Below are 17,420 nucleotides of genomic sequence, written 5' to 3' on the forward strand. Positions count from 1 at the left end.
AAAATGTTTTTCAGAAGAACAGAATGAGTCAGTCTACTGTGTGTTATCTGACTAGACGCTGTGTGTTATCTGACTAGACGCTGTGTGTTATCTGACTAGACGCTGTGTGTTATCCGACTAGACGCTGTGTGTTATCCGACTAGACGCTGTGTGTTATCCGACTAGACGCTGTGTGTTATCCGACTAGACGCTGTGTGTTATCCGACTAGACGCTGTGTGTTATCCGACTAGACGCTGTGTGTTATCCGACTAGACGCTGTGTGTTATCCGACTAGACGCTGTGTGTTATCCGACTAGACGCTGTGTGTTATCCGACTAGACGCTGTGTGTTATCCGACTAGACGCTGTGTGTTATCTGCATATGCTCCATATAGGTCTACTGCAGCTCTGATTGGTTATTCCTCACCAGTCTGTGTAGAGTATAGGCCGAGTAGTGCGTGTCAATGCAGTAGAATCCTACTCTGGTATGTTGTATTGAAAGTGGCTATAATATTGCTTTGATTCGATCACAATTGTCGCTGTGAAGGGAAACATTGACGGCGTTAACGAACAGGGGAAAACTCTAGGAAGTTGAGGTGAAGTTCAATCCGTGCTTCTTTCTGTTGGCTGATATCTGTTCTGCGCTTCAGCCCCGGTGAGCTGCACACAGTTTTGAAGAAACACTGATGTTTTTTTATAGGGGAGCATGTGCTTTAATGAGCTGCTGAGAAATCAATAACCAGCAGGGTCAAGTAGACTTACATCACTCTACACATCAACCACTGTTGAGGAGCTGCCACTGTTGAGGAGCTGCCACTGCCTGACAAGGTGATATTCTACCCAGTACTCTGTATACCACGGTCTCTCCAACCCTGTTCAGCTACCCAGTACTCTGTATACCACGGTCTCTCCAACCCTGTTCAGCTACCCAGTACTCTGTATACCACGGTCTCTCCAACGATGTTCAGCTACCCAGTACTCTGTATACCACGGGCTCTCCAACCCTGTTCAGCTACCCAGTACTCTGTATACCACGGGCTCTCCAACCCTGTTCAGCTACCCAGTACTCTGTATACCACGGGCTCTCCAACCCTGTTCAGCTACCCAGTACTCTGTATACCACGGGCTCTCCAACCCTGTTCAGCTACCCAGTACTCTGTATACCACGGGCTCTCCAACCCTGTTCAGCTACCCAGTACTCTGTATACCACGGTCTCTCCTACCCTGTTCAGCTACCCAGTACTCAGTATACCACGGGCTCTCCAACCCTGTTCAGCTACCCAGTACTCTGTATACCACGGTCTCTCCAACCCTGTTCAGCTACCCAGTACTCTGTATACCATGGGCTCTCCAACCCTGTTCAGCTACCCAGTACTCTGTATACTATGGGCTCTCCAACCCTGTTCAGCTACCCAGTACTCTGTATACCACGGGCTCTCCAACCCTGTTCAGCTACCCAGTACTCTGTATACCACGTGCTCTCCAACCCTGTTCAGCTACCCAGTACTCTGTATACTATGGGCTCTCCAACCCTGTTCAGCTACCCAGTACTCTGTATACTATGGGCTCTCCAACCCTGTTCAGATACCCAGTACTCTGTATACCATGGGCTCTCCAACCCTGTTCAGCTACCCAGTACTCTGTATACCACGGGCTCTCCAACCCTGTTCAGCTACCCAGTACTCTGTATACCACGGGCTCTCCAACCCTGTTCAGCTACCCAGTACTCTGTATACCATGGGCTCTCCAACCCTGTTCAGCTACCCAGTACTCTGTATACTATGGGCTCTCCAACCCTGTTCAGCTACCCAGTACTCTGTATACTATGGGCTCTCCAACCCTGTTCAGCTACCCAGTACTCTGTATACCATGGGCTCTCCAACCCTGTTCAGCTACCCAGTACTCTGTATACCACGGTCTCTCCAACCCTGTTCAGCTACCCAGTACTCTGTATACCATGGGCTCTCCAACCCTGTTCCTGCAGATACCCAGTACTCTGTATACCATGGGCTCTCCAACCCTGTTCCTGCAGATACCCAGTACTCTGTATACCATGGGCTCTCCAACCCTGTTCCTGCAGATACCCAGTACTCTGTATACCATGGGCTCTCCAACCCTGTTCCTGCAGATACCCAGTACTCTGTATACTATGGGCTCTCCAACCCTGTTCCTGCAGATACCCAGTACTCTGTATACTATGGGCTCTCCAACCCTGTTCAGCTACCCAGTACTCTGTATACCACGGGCTCTCCAACCCTGTTCAGCTACCCAGTACTCTGTATACCACGGGCTCTCCAACCCTGTTCAGCTACCCAGTACTCTGTATACTATGGGCTCTCCAACCCTGTTCAGATACCCAGTACTCTGTATACCATGGGCTCTCCAACCCTGTTCAGCTACCCAGTACTCTGTATACCACGGGCTCTCCAACCCTGTTCAGCTACCCAGTACTCTGTATACCATGAGCTCTCCAACCCTGTTCCTGCAGCTACCCAGTACTCTGTATACCATGGGCTCTCCAACCCTGTTCCTGCAGATACCCAGTGCTTCATTTTGGGAAACCGAGTGAAATCTGTTTGGGGGAAAACATGGATAGTAACAATGTTTTCACAACTAAACATATTTCACTAAACTGTTGAAAGCCCCTTCTGCGTGCTTGATAAAAGAGTAGAGGAACCACACGGTGGTGAGATATTCTGTATAGCTGAAAGTAATGTCATTCAGTGAATTATGAATATATAGATGGAGGGACAATAGAGTCCTGAGTAGCAGGCCTTTAGGACCTGATGGAGGGACAGTAGAGCCCTGAGTACCAGGCCTTTAGGACCTGATGGAGGGACAGTAGAGCCCTGAGTAGCAGGCCATTAGGACCTGATGGAGGGACAGTAGAGCCCTGAGTACCAGGCCTTTAGGACCTGATGGAGGGACAGTAGAGCCCTGAGTAGCAGGCCATTAGGACCTGATGGAGGGACAGTAGAGCCCTGAGTAGCAGGCCTTTAGGACCTGATGGAGGGACAGTAGAGCCCTGAGTAGCAGGCCTTTAGGACCTGATGGAGGGACAGTAGAGCCCTGAGTAGCAGGCCTTTAGGACCTGATGGAGGGACAGTAGAGCCCTGAGTACCAGGCCTTTAGGACCTGATGGAGGGACAGTAGAGCCCTGAGTAGCAGGCCATTAGGACCTGATGGAGGGACAGTAGAGCCCTGAGTAGCAGGCCTTTAGGACCTGATGGAGGGACAGTAGAGCCCTGAGTAGCAGGCCTTTAGGACCTGATGGAGGGACAGTAGAGCCCTGAGTAGCAGGCCTTTAGGACCTGATGGAGGGACAGTAGAGCCCTGAGTACCAGGCCTTTAGGACCTGATGGAGGGACAGTAGAGCCCTGAGTAGCAGGCCATTAGGACCTGATGGAGGGACAGTAGAGCCCTGAGTAGCAGGCCATTAGGACCTGATGGAGGGACAGTGGGACAGTAGAGCCCTGAGTAGCAGGCCTTTAGGACCTGATGGAGGGACAGTAGAGCCCTGAGTACCAGGCCTTTAGGACCTGATGGAGGGACAGTAGAGCCCTGAGTAGCAGGCCATTAGGACCTGATGGAGGGACAGTAGAGCCCTGAGTACCAGGCCTTTAGGACCTGATGGAGGGACAGTAGAGCCCTGAGTAGCAGGCCATTAGGACCTGATGGAGGGACAGTAGAGCCCTGAGTAGCAGGCCTTTAGGACCTGATGGAGGGACAGTAGAGCCCTGAGTAGCAGGCCTTTAGGACCTGATGGAGGGACAGTAGAGCCCTGAGTAGCAGGCCTTTAGGACCTGATGGAGGGACAGTAGAGCCCTGAGTAGCAGGCCATTAGGACCTGATGGAGGGACAGTAGAGCCCTGAGTAGCAGGCCATTAGGACCTGATGGAGGGACAGTAGAGCCCTGAGTAGCAGGCCTTTAGGACCTGATGGAGGGACAGTAGAGCCCTGAGTAGCAGGCCTTTAGGACCTGATGGAGGGACAGTAGAGCCCTGAGTAGCAGGCCATTAGGACCTGATGGAGGGACAGTAGAGCCCTGAGTAGCAGGCCATTAGGACCTGATGGAGGGACAGTAGAGCCCTGAGTAGCAGGCCTTTAGGACCTGATGGAGGGACAGTAGAGCCCTGAGTAGCAGGCCTTTAGGACCTGATGGAGGGACAGTAGAGCCTGAGTAGCAGGCCTTTAGGACCTGATGGAGGGACAGTAGAGCCCTGAGTAGCAGGCCTTTAGGACCTGATGGAGGGACAGTAGAGCCCTGAGTAGCAGGCCTTTAGGACCTGATGGAGGGACAGTAGAGCCCTGAGTAGCAGGCCTTTAGGACCTGATGGAGGGACAGTAGAGCCCTGAGTAGCAGGCCTTTAGGACCTGATGGAGGGACAGTAGAGCCCTGAGTAGCAGGCCTTTAGGACCTGATGGAGGGACAGTAGAGCCCTGAGTAGCAGGCCTTTAGGACCTGATGGAGGGACAGTAGAGCCCTGAGTAGCAGGCCTTTAGGACCTGATGGAGGGACAGTAGAGCCCTGAGTAGCAGGCCTTTAGGACCTGATGGAGGGACAGTAGAGCCCTGAGTAGCAGGCCTTTAGGACCTGATGGAGGGACAGTAGAGCCCTGAGTAGCAGGCCTTTAGGACCTGATGGAGGGACAGTAGAGCCCTGAGTAGCAGGCCATTAGGACCTGATGGGGGGACAATAGAGCCCTGAGTAGCAGGCTATTAGGACATGATGGAGGGACAGTAGAGCTCTGAGTACCAGGCCATTAGGACCTGATGGAGGGACAGTGAGCCCTGAGTAGTAGGCCATTAGGACCTGATGGTAGTTAGTCAGTTGGTTACTACCAATGTACCTACAGGACTTCTGTAACTACCAGTACATGTTGTCCATGGTGAAGGGTCTATATAATATAATGTACCTACAGGACTTCTGTAACTACCAGTACACGTTGTCCCTAGTGAAGGGTCTATATTATATAATATAATGTACCTACAGGACTTCTGTAACTACCAGTACACGTTGCCCATGGTGAAGGGTCTGGTGGTGGACATGGAGGTGAAGAAGACCTGCATCAAGATCCCCAGCAACCGATACAACGAGGTGAGGCTGTCAACCAATCATATTGCTTCCTAGTGAGGGGTTCTGCCAATCACTAGACTCCACGGTCCTTTTCCATTCACTGCCTTCATTGATACTGCTGAAGTACAGCCAAGATGTTTAGTGTGTTACAGAAGACTTTACCCCCTGTAATGTTTGGAAATGTTTATCTGCTTGGCTACGGCCTCCCAAACAGATGGGAACCCATTGATTTGATCCTTGGAACGTTTGACAACAGACCGTATGAGAGCTTTAACACAGTCAGTGACTCAAACACTTTTATTTCTGCCATGTGAACGACAGGAGAAATGGATCGAAGTCAGTCACATAGACCAGGATTTCTCCACTATTATTGTATTTTCCTCAATGTACCTCCTAAAAATGGAACCTATTTCATCTAAAACTGGAACTGATTTGTGGAATCTTCAACCATAAGGTTTATGTTACCACATTGGTGTACTGAACAGACAACCTGACCACAACTAGCGGCCTCCTGACCACAACTAGCGGCCTCCTGACCACAACTAGCGGCCTCCTGACCACAACTAGCGGCCTCCTGACCACAACTAGCGGCCTCCTGACCACAACTAGCGGCCTCCTGACCACAACTAGCGGCCTCCTTACAACTCTTCAGGACACGGTTTCCCCAAAGCAACTTAAGGCTAGTTAGTTAATCAATAAAAACTTTTGTAGTGAGCATTGTTAAACCTCCCCAGCCGTTTCCCAATCCTATCGTTGTTAACGTGTCACTTGAAAACGCTCGTAATCGAACTCCCCTCAAGAACAGCGTCGTTCAGTGTTTGTTTCTCCCTCCTGCGGCACTTTATTCCTAGAATCACATGGGTTATCAGTCTCCCTGTGACCGCTGACAACTTCAGAACAAAGTTGACTACGTCTTTGCAATTGTTACAAGCAAGTTTCAAATGAGACCGAATACAATATGGAATTGTGTTGAGTAGTTTGTGGGTAGACAGGGGCGGCAGGGTAGCCTAGTGGTTAGAGCGTTGGACTAGTAACCGAAAGGTTGCGAGTTCAAACCCCCGAGCTGACAAGGTACAAATCTGTCGTTCTGCCCCTGAACAGGCAGTTAACCCACTGTTCCCAGGCCGTCATTGAAAATAAGAATTTGTTCTTAACTGACTTGCCTGGTAAAATAAAGGTAAAAAAAAAATGTAAAAAAAAGACCTGGTCTCTGAGGAAGGCTCCTCTGAGCCTGTTGCTGATGACAGGTTGCCCAACGCTGGAGAACGAGGTGTCGATGACGGACCTTCAGGTTGCTATGCTGGTGGGGAGGTGGAAGAATGTTGCTGGGGGGACAAGCAGCAAGTGAGAGACGAGGGATAATTTTAACATGAAATCCTCCCCTAGATTTATGCCCATTGGTTGACAGGAAAGGGAAGTGATTATTTGCTTGAGTGATCCCATAGGTTAATCAGAAAGCGTGGTGGAATTGCCTTAGTGTGTCATGCTCATTGGCTGAAGTTGATAAGGAAGAAACATGATGTTATCCTGATGAGGCAACATTTATTTTTTGGTATTTTATTTAACTAGGCAAATCGGTTAAGAACAAATTCTTACTTAAAATGACGACCTACCAAAAGGCTTCCTGCGGGGATGGGGGATTAGAAACATAACGTAAATATAGGACGAAACACGCATCACGACGAGAGACACCAACACTACATAAAGACCTAAAGACAATAACATAGCAAGGCGACAACACAGCATGGGGGCAGCACAGCATGGGGGCAGCACAGCATGGGGGCAGCACAGCATGGTGACATGGTAGCAGCACAACAGGGTACAAACATTATTGTGTACAGACAACAGCACAAAGGGCAAGAAGGTAGAGACAACAATACATCACACAAAGCAGCCACAAAATACCTGCTATGCTGATGAGAACATTACATCACTATATAAATACCTGCTATGAGAACATTACATCACTATATAAATACCTGCTATGAGAACATTACATCACTATATAAATACCTGCTATGAGAACATTACATCACTATATAAATACCTGCTATGAGAACATTACATCACTATATAAATACCTGCTATGAGAACATTACATCACTATATAAATACCTGCTATGAGAACATTACATCACTATATAAATACCTGCTATGAGAACATTACATCACTATATAAATACCTGCTATGCTGATGAGGTAACATTACATCACTATATAAATACCTGCTATGCTGATGAGGTAACATTACATCACTATATAAATACCTGCTATGCTGATGAGGTAACATTACATCACTATATAAATACCTGCTATGCTGATGAGAACATTACATCACTATATAAATACCTGTTATGAGAACATTACATCACTATATAAATACCTGCTATGAGAACATTACATCACTATATAAATACCTGTTATGAGAACATTACATCACTATATAAATACCTGCTATGCTGATGAGGTAACATTACATCACTATATAAATAAATACCTGCTATGATGATGCGTGAGATAGGAAGCTTTGTGAATTGTTGAGTTTACGAGATGCAGGAAGTGACGATCCATTCAGACCAGCCTCGGGGTTTCAGACCAGCCTCGGGGTTTCAGACCAGCCTCGGGGTTTCAGACCAGCCTCGGGGTTTCAGACCAGCCTCGGGGTTTCAGACCAGCCTCGGGGATTGAACTTTTCGTAACTACATTACATTTAAATCATTGAAATACATTTAATGTTCATTCGATTGAGTTCTATTTTGCTACTTGTCGGCTCCCGTCTGTAATTAGTCTCAATATATCTCATGATGTGTATCCTAACATGAACACAATGATGTGCCAAATCAGGTATTTAGTGTGTTCTTATTGGCTAAGCATTAGAAAAAACCGCCTCATTACTTGCAGCCATAGCTGGTAATCTCTCTCTAGGAGCTGATCCATTGTCAGTTTGGTGAAATAATTCTAATGTTAAAGGTCAGATTTGAATGGAGAAAGCTGATCCATTGTCAGTTTGGTGAAATAATTCTAATGTTAAAGGTCAGATTTGAATGGAGAAAGCTGATCTGAGAGCTCCCTTTCTTTCCATCCTATCAGTATCAACACTATGCCTTGACGACACACTTAGTGAACCTTCTCTCAGTGTGGTGTTCTGGGAAAACACACGTTACATCTTCGGCCGTTGTCAGAAAGAGGCATCGTTAAAGAAACAAAAACACCCAGAAGTCTAATTTTCATCAGGGGGAAAACCTTTCCTGTCAACCAATGGGCATAAATCTAGGGGAGGATTTCATGTTAAAATTATCCCTCGTCTCTCACTTGCTGCTTTTCCCCCCAGCAACATTCTTCCACCTCCCCACCAGCATAACAACCTGAAGGTCCGTCATCGGCAGCTCGTTCTCCAGCGTTGGGCAACCTGTCATCAGCATCTGGCTCAGAGGAGCCTTCCTCAGAGACCAGGTCTACCCACAAACTACTCAATACAATTCCATTGAAGTTAGAGTGGACCTTTAATGACACAACCAGATTGTCTGTCACAGCTGATGCAGGCTATGACCAGGCTATGACCAGGCTATGACCAGGCTATGACCAGGCTATGACCAGGCTATGACCAGGCTATGACCAGGCTATGACCAGGCTATGACCAGGCTATGACCAGGCTATGACCAGGCTATGACCAGACTATAAAGTCTTTATATTCCCTGCAGCTGATGAAGGCGATGAACAAGTCCAATGATCACGTCCTGGCCATGGGAGCGTGTTTTAACGAGCTGGCCGACTCCCACCTAGTGTGTATTCAGAACGACGACGGAAACTACCAGACACAGGCCATCAGCATCCACCACCAACCACGCAAAGGTACACACACACACACACACACACACACACACACACACACACACACACACACGACATGGGGAGTCAAGTCATAGTTTATCAAATGGACTAACAAAACCATGGATGGAATCAATATCAATATTTCATGTTTTTTCTTCCAGTGACTGGCGCCTGCTTCTTTGTGTTCAGTGGTTCTCTGAAGGCATCTTCTGGATACCTGGCCAAGACCAGCATTGTGGAGGGTACAACATCCTACAATATCTCCAAGTTAGAGATTGCATTTTCAATATCCCGTCAGGGGGAATTAAGGACCTCTTATTGACTGTCAGAGCACACACAAAGTGTATGTGTGTTTTGATTAGGTTTTTCAAACTCGGGACGGGCGGGGCCCTGAAAATAGACTATTTTTTATTTTTATTTTACCTTTATTTAACCAGGCAAGTCAGTTAAGAACAAATTCTTATTTTCAATGATGGCCTGGGAACAGTGGGTTAACTGCCTGTTCAGGGGCAGAACGACAGATTTGTACCTTGTCAGCTCGGGGGTTTGAAGTCCACCACTCTAACCACTAGGCTTACTAGTCCACCACTCTAACCACTAGGCTACCCTGCCGCCCCAACTACATTTATTAAGGTGAGGCACATTTGTGTCAAAAAAAATATACACGTCAAATAACAATTCTATTATAGAAGTAGCCAAACGAGCACATACCGGGCCACAAACCATGTGTTTACAATACCGCGTTGGTGAACATCCACCAAATTATTAGGGTGAGGCACATCTGTAGTAAGCTGTTAGTAGCCCACCAACACTTATGTATGCTGTAGCTAAGGAAGTTATGCTGTAGCTAAGGAAGTTATGCTGTAGCTAAGGAAGTAATGCTGTAGCTAAGGAAGTTATGCTGTAGCTAAGGAAGTTATGCTGTAGCTAAGGAAGTTATGCTGTAGCTAAGGAAGTTATGCTGTAGCTAAGGAAGTTATGCTGTAGCTAAGGAAGTTATGCTGTAGCTAAGGAAGTAATGCTGTAGCTAAGGAAGTTATGCTGTAGCTAAGGAAGTTATGCTGTAGCTAAGGAAGTTATGCTGTAGCTAAGGAAGTTATGGTGTAGCTAAGGAAGTTATGCTGTAGCTAAGGAAGTAGCTAAGGAAGTTATGCTGTAGCTAAGGAAGTAATGCTGTTATGCTGTAGCTAAGAAGTTATGGTGTAGCTTATGCTGTAGCTAAGGAAGTTATGCTGTAGCTAAGGAAGTTATGGTGTAGCTAAGGAAGTTATGCTGTAGCTAAGGAAGTAGCTAAGGAAGTTATGCTGTAGCTAAGGAAGTTATGCTGTAGCTAAGGAAGTTATGCTGTAGCTAAGGAAGTAGCTAAGGAAGTTATGCTGTAGCTAAGGAAGTTATGCTGTAGCTAAGGAAGTAGCTAAGGAAGTTATGCTGTAGCTAAGGAAGTTATGCTGTAGCTAAGGAAGTTATGCTGTAGCTAAGGAAGTTATGCTATCTCCCTGGTATATCATTTATGCAGCAGCATACAATACATTTTTGGACTCATTTTGTTAAGGTGGTGTAGCGGTCCTTTGTTGGCAAATTTTGTCTTCCAAACTTTGATCCAAGTCTGGCATTTGCTGGATTTATGGTGGGAACTCGGACCCAAAAAAACACAGCCACTCCACTGAATAGCAGGCTAACGTTAGCGGTTTCTTTGCAACGCTTGCAGTGAGACACTGATTCCATTCCAAACGACTCGTTGTTGAATTTGCGATTTCCAACTTGTTGTGTGATCTTTATGTACAATGGCTGATGAACACCGATACCTTTTATCTATCATTTCTCTTCGTGTGAGAAGGATTAAAAAGGATTTGCCAGTAGATTGTCGACAACTGACGATGACTGCTCGCTAAGACTTTGAAAGTCAGTCCAATCAAAGCTACTGTAGATATGTGATGTCATTCTATCTGCTTGCTAGCCCCAACACCACAGAAAGCACTGAGCTCGGCTGAAACACCTGAATTTTGGAGCTGCCTCACTCAATAATACAAAAGAGACCATGTTTGATTGCGGCTTTATTAACTCAATTACTACTTTTTTATTATTTTTATTTTTTACATTTCTTGCAAACTGATATGTGACACTTATTAATGCCAAAACCATTTTTTTCACCTAAGTGTGGTGCTCAAAACAGGTGGGGTTAACCCACCTGCCCTGAAGGACGGGTCGCCACTGCCTATTTACATTGATCATCTTTGAGACGTTTCTACAACTTGGAGTCCACCCGTGGTCAATTGAATGGGATTGGAGTCCACCCGTGGTCAATTGAATGGGATTGGAGTCCACCCGTGGTCAATTGAATGGGATTGGAGTCCACCCGTGGTCAATTGAATGGGATTGGAGTCCACCCGTGGTCAATTGAATGGGATTGGAGTCCACCCGTGGTCAATTGAATGGGATTGGACATGATTTGGAAAGGCACACACCTGTCTATATAAGGTCCCACAGTTGACAGTGCATGTCAGAGCAAAAGCCATGAGGTTGAAGAGATACTTAATGAAAACCTGCGCCATAGAGCTCAGGACCTCAGACTGGGGGGGGGGAGATTCACAGGACAACGACCCTAAGCACACAGACGTAACATCGGGACAAGTCTAACAAGCATTTTGCTACACTCGCATTAACATCTGCTAACCATGTGTATGTGACAAATAAAATTTGATTTGAGTCTCTGAATGTCCTTGAGTGGTCCAGCCAGAGCCCGGACTTGAACCTTATCGAAAATCTCTAGAGAGACCTGAAAATAGCTGTGCAGTGACGCTCCCCATCCAACCTAACAGAGATTGAGAGGATCTGCAGAGAAGAATGGGAGCAACTCCCCAAATACAGGTGTGCCAAGCTTGTAGCGTCATACCCAAGAAGACTTCATGGAGGCTATAATCGCTGCCAAATATGCTTCAACAAAGTACTGAGTAAAGGGTCTGAATACTTACGTAAATGTGATATTTCAGTGTTTAATTTGGTATAAATTAGCAAAAATGCTTTGTCATTGTGGGGTATTGTGATGTCATTGTGATGTCATTGTGTGTAGATTGAGGAAAAAAAACAATTGAATCCATGTTAGAATAAAGCTGTAACATAACATGTAGAAAAAGTCGAGGGGTCTGAATACTTTACAAAGGCGTTGTGTCTGTTGTTCACCTGTAGATGGTGTGATGGTGCAGATCACAGCAGAGACCATGGATGCTCTACGGCAAGCCCTCAGGGACATGAAGGACTTTAGTATCACCTGTGGCTGGGCAGACCAGGAGTACAGCCAGGAACACGTTCACATACAGTGGATAGATGACGATCACAACTTTTTCAATAAGGGGTGAGGAAGGGAACTGGGGAATCTCTATACTCTAGTTTTCTTCTGTGATGTCGTGTCCTTGTGTTCCCTGCCTTAATATCCATCTAAAGATGTTTAGAAGACTTTTTAAAGTAAGTGTCTAAAACTCACCCCCCGATCCCCGCCAGTGTAACTAGTCCTATTGATGGGAAGTCTATGGAGTTCAGCACCAGCATGAAAATCTTCCACGGTTCAGAGTTCAAGGCCAATGGGAAGGTCATCCGCTGGACAGAGGTATGTGATGTCACCCTCCTAAGCAACAACTCGGTTCAGTAAACACAAAGCCAGACAAACGTTTTGAAACAGGGAGGCTTTTCTTGTTTTACTAAAGTGGGAATATGACCTCAAGTTTCCGCTCAAGACAATCTGCAGCGTGTAATAAAACAATATGAATAATAAACAATATTTACTCCTTTTTAGGTGTTCTTCCTACAGAGTGAGGACCAGCCCAACGGTCTGAGTGACCCTGCTGACCACAGTCGCCTGACGGAGAACGTGGCGAGGGCATTCTGCGTGGCGCTCTGCCCACACCTCAAACTGCTGAAGGAGGAAGGCATGGCTAAGCTGGGCCTACGGGTCACCCTCGAGTCTGACCAGGTACGGACCCGGTTCATCACTTTCTGGCCACACCAGAAATTAATCAAAATTGCAAATCAGAAATGCGCAGGGGCAGACATCGACCAGAAATCGGCGCTGGCATTTCAAACACACTAGCCTGTTTTTTTTTCTTCCTCAAGGCACCCACCCCCCCTCCTCAAGGCACCCCCTCCCCCCTCCTCAAGGCACCCCCCCCCCCCTCAAGGCACCCCCTCCCCCTCCTCAAGGCACCCACTCCCCCCTCCTCAAGGCACCCACACCCCCTCCTCAAGGCACCCACACCCCCCCTCCTCAAGGCACCCACACCCCCCCTCCTCAAGGCACCCCCTCCCCCTCCTCAAGGCACCCACACCACACACCCCCCCCCCTCCTCAAGGCACCCCCACCGTGGGAGATAACAGGCCCTACTCCCACCGGTACCTGGTTAGATAAAGGATAACAATGTCCCTTCCCTGTTCTCCCAGGTGGGTTACCGAGCAGGAAGTAACGGCCAGCCTCTCCTCTCCCATTACCTGAGGGACCTGGACAGTACTCTGATCCCTGTCATCCATAGAGGGGCGTGTCAACTCAGCGAGGGACCTGTCGTCATGGAGCTGGTCTTCTACATCCTGGAAATCCTCTCCTAGGAGATGGAGACACCACTTAGCAACGGACCAACATCCCAGACGCCGATCTCCTAGTTCTCTCTCTCTTTCTTTCTCTCTCTTTTTCTCTTTCTTTTTATTTTTTATTTTTATTTATATATATATATTCCCTCCCATCTTGCCCCTCCTGTTTTTCAGAGAGGCTGTGAGGGGCAGCTAGCTGATGTTGCTATCCCTTCAACAGACAGACAGCTGTGGGGATGGGTACCAGCTAGCTGATGTTGCTATCCCTTCACCAGACAGCTGTGGGGATGGGTACCAGCTAGCTGATGTTGCTATCCCTTCAACAGACAGCTGTGGGGATGGGTACCAGCTAGCTGATGTTGCTATCCCTTCAACAGACAGCTGTGGGGATGGGTACCAGCTAGCTGATGTTGCTATCCCTTCAACAGACAGACAGCTGTGGGGATGGGTACCAGCTAGCTGATGTTGCTATCCCTTCGACAGACAGCTGTGGGGATGGGTACCAGCTTGCTGATGTTGCTATCCCTTCAACAGACAGACAGCTGTGGGGATGGGTACCAGCTAGCTGATGTTGCTATCCCTTCGACAGACAGCTGTGGGGATGGGTACCAGCTAGCTGATGTTGCTATCCCTTCAACAGACAGACAGCTGTGGGGATGGGTACCAGCTAGCTGATGTTGCTATCCCTTCAACAGACAGACAGCTGTGGGGATGGGTACCAGCTAGCTGATGTTGCTATCCCTTCGACAGACAGCTGTGGTGATGGTTACCAGCTAGCTGATGTTGCTATCCCTTCACCAGACAGCTGTGGGGATGGGTACCAGCTAGCTGATGTTGCTATCCCTTCAACAGACAGCTGTGGTGATGGTTACCAGCTAGCTGATGTTGCTATCCCTTCACCAGACAGCTGTGGGGATGGGTACCAGCTAGCTGATGTTGCTATCCCTTCACCAGACAGCTGTGGGGATGGGTACCAGCTAGCTGATGTTGCTATCCCTTCAACAGACAGCTGTGGTGATGGTTACCAGCTAGCTGATGTTGCTATCCCTTCAACAGACAGCTGTGGGGATGGGTACCAGCTAGCTGATGTTGCTATCCCTTCACCAGACAGCTGTGGGGATGGGTACCAGCTAGCTGATGTTGCTATCCCTTCAACAGACAGCTGTGGTGATGGTTACCAGCTAGCTGATGTTGCTATCCCTTCACCAGACAGCTGTGGGGATGGGTACCAGCTAGCTGATGTTGCTATCCCTTCAACAGACAGCTGTGGTGATGGTTACCAGCTAGCTGATGTTGCTATCCCTTCAGACAGCTCGGGCCTCTCCAGTCCACCTATGCATCATGTCCACCCTGATCACATGAAATTACATTTTTCCTCAAAACACAACTTTATATATAGGAGTGCCTTTGCTTTTTTCACGACCGTTAGAAACAATGTCGTGTTTCTACGTATGGGAATTTAGCTAACCAAGTCGCCATGACAACGCCTACAAGTGTGATCGAGGATTTCTATTGGAGAAGCAGTTCCTGTCGATCTTCATACTGTACACTGTCTTTGCTGTGGGAGCTAGCCAACCTAGAGGACAAAGCAGAAGCACTGCACTCTGGGAAACGTAGTGTCCGAAGGCCATGTTGAAGCATGGGCGCTTTGAGGACTCCATAGCTCTGCCTGATGAGACGACACTGTTGTCTCTGCCGACAGGGACTTCACACGGTCTGGTGGGCTGGGAAGATTAGGAACTCTGAGATGAGTGGATGGAGAGGGGGGGTAGAGCGAGAACAAGAGGATCTGGTGATGCTGTTTAATTTGCATCCTGGTGCTCAGTTCCAGCAGTCGCAACTTCAGTGGGAAGAGAGAAGGAACGAAAAACTTACCTGTCGTTTTCAGCCTGGCTTTTAGCCAATGATCACCAAATGCTTTATTTCCTGACATTGATGGACTACAGTTTTTGTTTTGCTTGTTATTTTGTTTAGGCAGGGCTGCAATTGGCTCAATAGCTCATCCAGAGATCCAACACCAAGATTGTCTGTCTCACTAGAACTGTTAAGCAGTTGGACCACTTAGTCGAAAGCACAATGTCTAAGAGAGGTGGTGTGGGTGTTTACTGACCGACTTAATAGGTCAAAGATCCTGAACAGTGGAGATCAACCAAGCTTTATATGGCTGAGCTTCATGTCTTCTGAGAACCATGCCACCCTTCTGCTTAAAACAGGTTTCCAATGCTTTACCAGAACATTCTAAAAGGAGGTATAACAAACAGTCTCTGGCCTCTCATTGGCCACCCGAGGGGATTGGTTGGAGTTGGGATGAGAAATGCATTGTGGTCTGATCATTCACCACCGACTCAACTCCAGCCTCATCCTTCCACCGTTAACTAGCCCCATCCTTCCTCCGTTAACTAGCCCCATCCTTCTACTGTTAACTAGCCCCAGCCCCATCTTTCTACTGTTAACTAGCCCCGGCCCCATCCTTCCTCCGTTAACTAGCCCCATCCTTCCTCCGTTAACTAGCCCCATCCTTCCTCCGTTAACTAGCCCCATCCTTCCTCCGTTAACTAGCCCCATCCTTCCTCCGTTAACTAGCCCCATCCTTCCTCCGTTAACTAGCCCCATCCTTCCCGGCCCCATCCTTCCTCCGTTAACTAGCCCCAGCCCCATCCTTCCTCCGTTAACTAGCCCCATCCTTCCTCCGTTTCCATCCTTCCTCCGTTAACTCAGCCCCGGCCCCATCCTTCCTCCGTTAACTAGCCCCATCCTTCCTCCCATCCATCCTTCCTCCGTTAACCCCATCCTTCCTCCGTTAACCCCCATCCTTCCTCCGTTAACTAGCCCCATCCTTCCTCCGTTAACTAGCCCCATCCTTCCTCCGTTAACTAGCCCCATCCTTCCTCCGTTAACTAGCCCCATCCTTCCACCGTTAACTAGCCCCCGGCCCCATCCTTCCTCCGTTAACTAGCCCCGGCCCCATCCTTCCACCGTTAACTAGCCCCGGCCCCATCCTTCCACCGTTAACTAGCCCCCGGCCTTCCACCGTTAACTAGCCCCGTCCTTCCACCATTAACTAGCCCCGGCCCTCTACGGCTAACTAGCCCCGGCCTCATCCTTCTCTCTGTAAGTGATGGGGAGGGTACTAGAGGAACTGAAGCATTTTCAGTAAATTGCTACCTGTGGTTGCTTCCCAAATTGCACTACATTTGACCGGAGCCATATGGGACGCACCCTATAGGTGACCCTGTCCTCCTGACTTGTGAGTCAAAGCAACTATTCAACACATTGATGCTGCCCTCCTCCACCATCCACAGAGCCCATAGCATCCTCCTCCACCCACAGCATTTAGTACGATTCAAAATAAAAACTGCCTAAATGATTTTGAATGTGTCATCATTATACAAATAACATTTTTGCAGGAACTAAAAATATAGATGCACTGGAGTCGAAGCCATTTTAACCGTTCAGCCGAGGACTTGGCCATACTTCTCAACCTCCATTATGTGTAAGCTGCTCTGAGGGCCTATGGGAGTTGGTCAAAAGTAGTGCACTGAGAATAGGGTGCCATTTGGAACGTAAGACTGCCCTCTGCTGTGGGAAGGTACTTGAAGAATATACTATTTTGTGCAACTGTTTGTTGCTAAATTTGGCAGCAAGCCATTACCAAAATATATTTCTCATTTATGAACTGCTAAATCTAAGTAGGTAAACATACTATCAGGGGGTGGCAGGTAGCCTAGTGGTTAGCCAGATCAAATCCCCAAGCTGACCAGGTAAGAATGTTGTTCTGCCCCTGAACAAGGCAGTTTAACCCACTGTTCCCAGGTCATCATTGTAATTAAGAATTTGTTCTTAAATCAACTTCGACCAATCTGGTTTTATTGAATAAACAATGACACTCCACTGTATGTAAAGAACATTGTGGGCAAACAATGGTGATTGGAGGATCAGAACCATCTGCCCTAGTCAA

General features: G+C 47.7%; 1 protein-coding gene across 1 annotated transcript in view; it reads left to right on the forward strand.

Moving 5' to 3' along the window:
• The window catches only part of LOC135558322 (zinc finger FYVE domain-containing protein 9-like), a 50,469-nt gene extending 36,919 nt beyond the window's left edge, over positions 1–13,550 (forward strand). Inside the window, exons 13-19 of the mRNA XM_064992061.1 lie at positions 4,973–5,077; positions 8,758–8,908; positions 9,049–9,129; positions 12,074–12,239; positions 12,386–12,491; positions 12,678–12,854; positions 13,319–13,550. Coding sequence (XP_064848133.1) covers positions 4,973–5,077; positions 8,758–8,908; positions 9,049–9,129; positions 12,074–12,239; positions 12,386–12,491; positions 12,678–12,854; positions 13,319–13,480 — 948 coding nt within the window. The 3' untranslated portion in view covers positions 13,481–13,550. The remainder of the gene's footprint in view (positions 1–4,972; positions 5,078–8,757; positions 8,909–9,048; positions 9,130–12,073; positions 12,240–12,385; positions 12,492–12,677; positions 12,855–13,318) is intronic.
• Positions 13,551–17,420: the final 3,870 nt, after the last annotated feature.

The sequence above is a fragment of the Oncorhynchus masou genome, chromosome 17, assembly GCF_036934945.1.
Source record: "Oncorhynchus masou masou isolate Uvic2021 chromosome 17, UVic_Omas_1.1, whole genome shotgun sequence".
In the NCBI taxonomy this organism is placed as follows: Eukaryota; Metazoa; Chordata; class Actinopteri; order Salmoniformes; family Salmonidae; genus Oncorhynchus; species Oncorhynchus masou.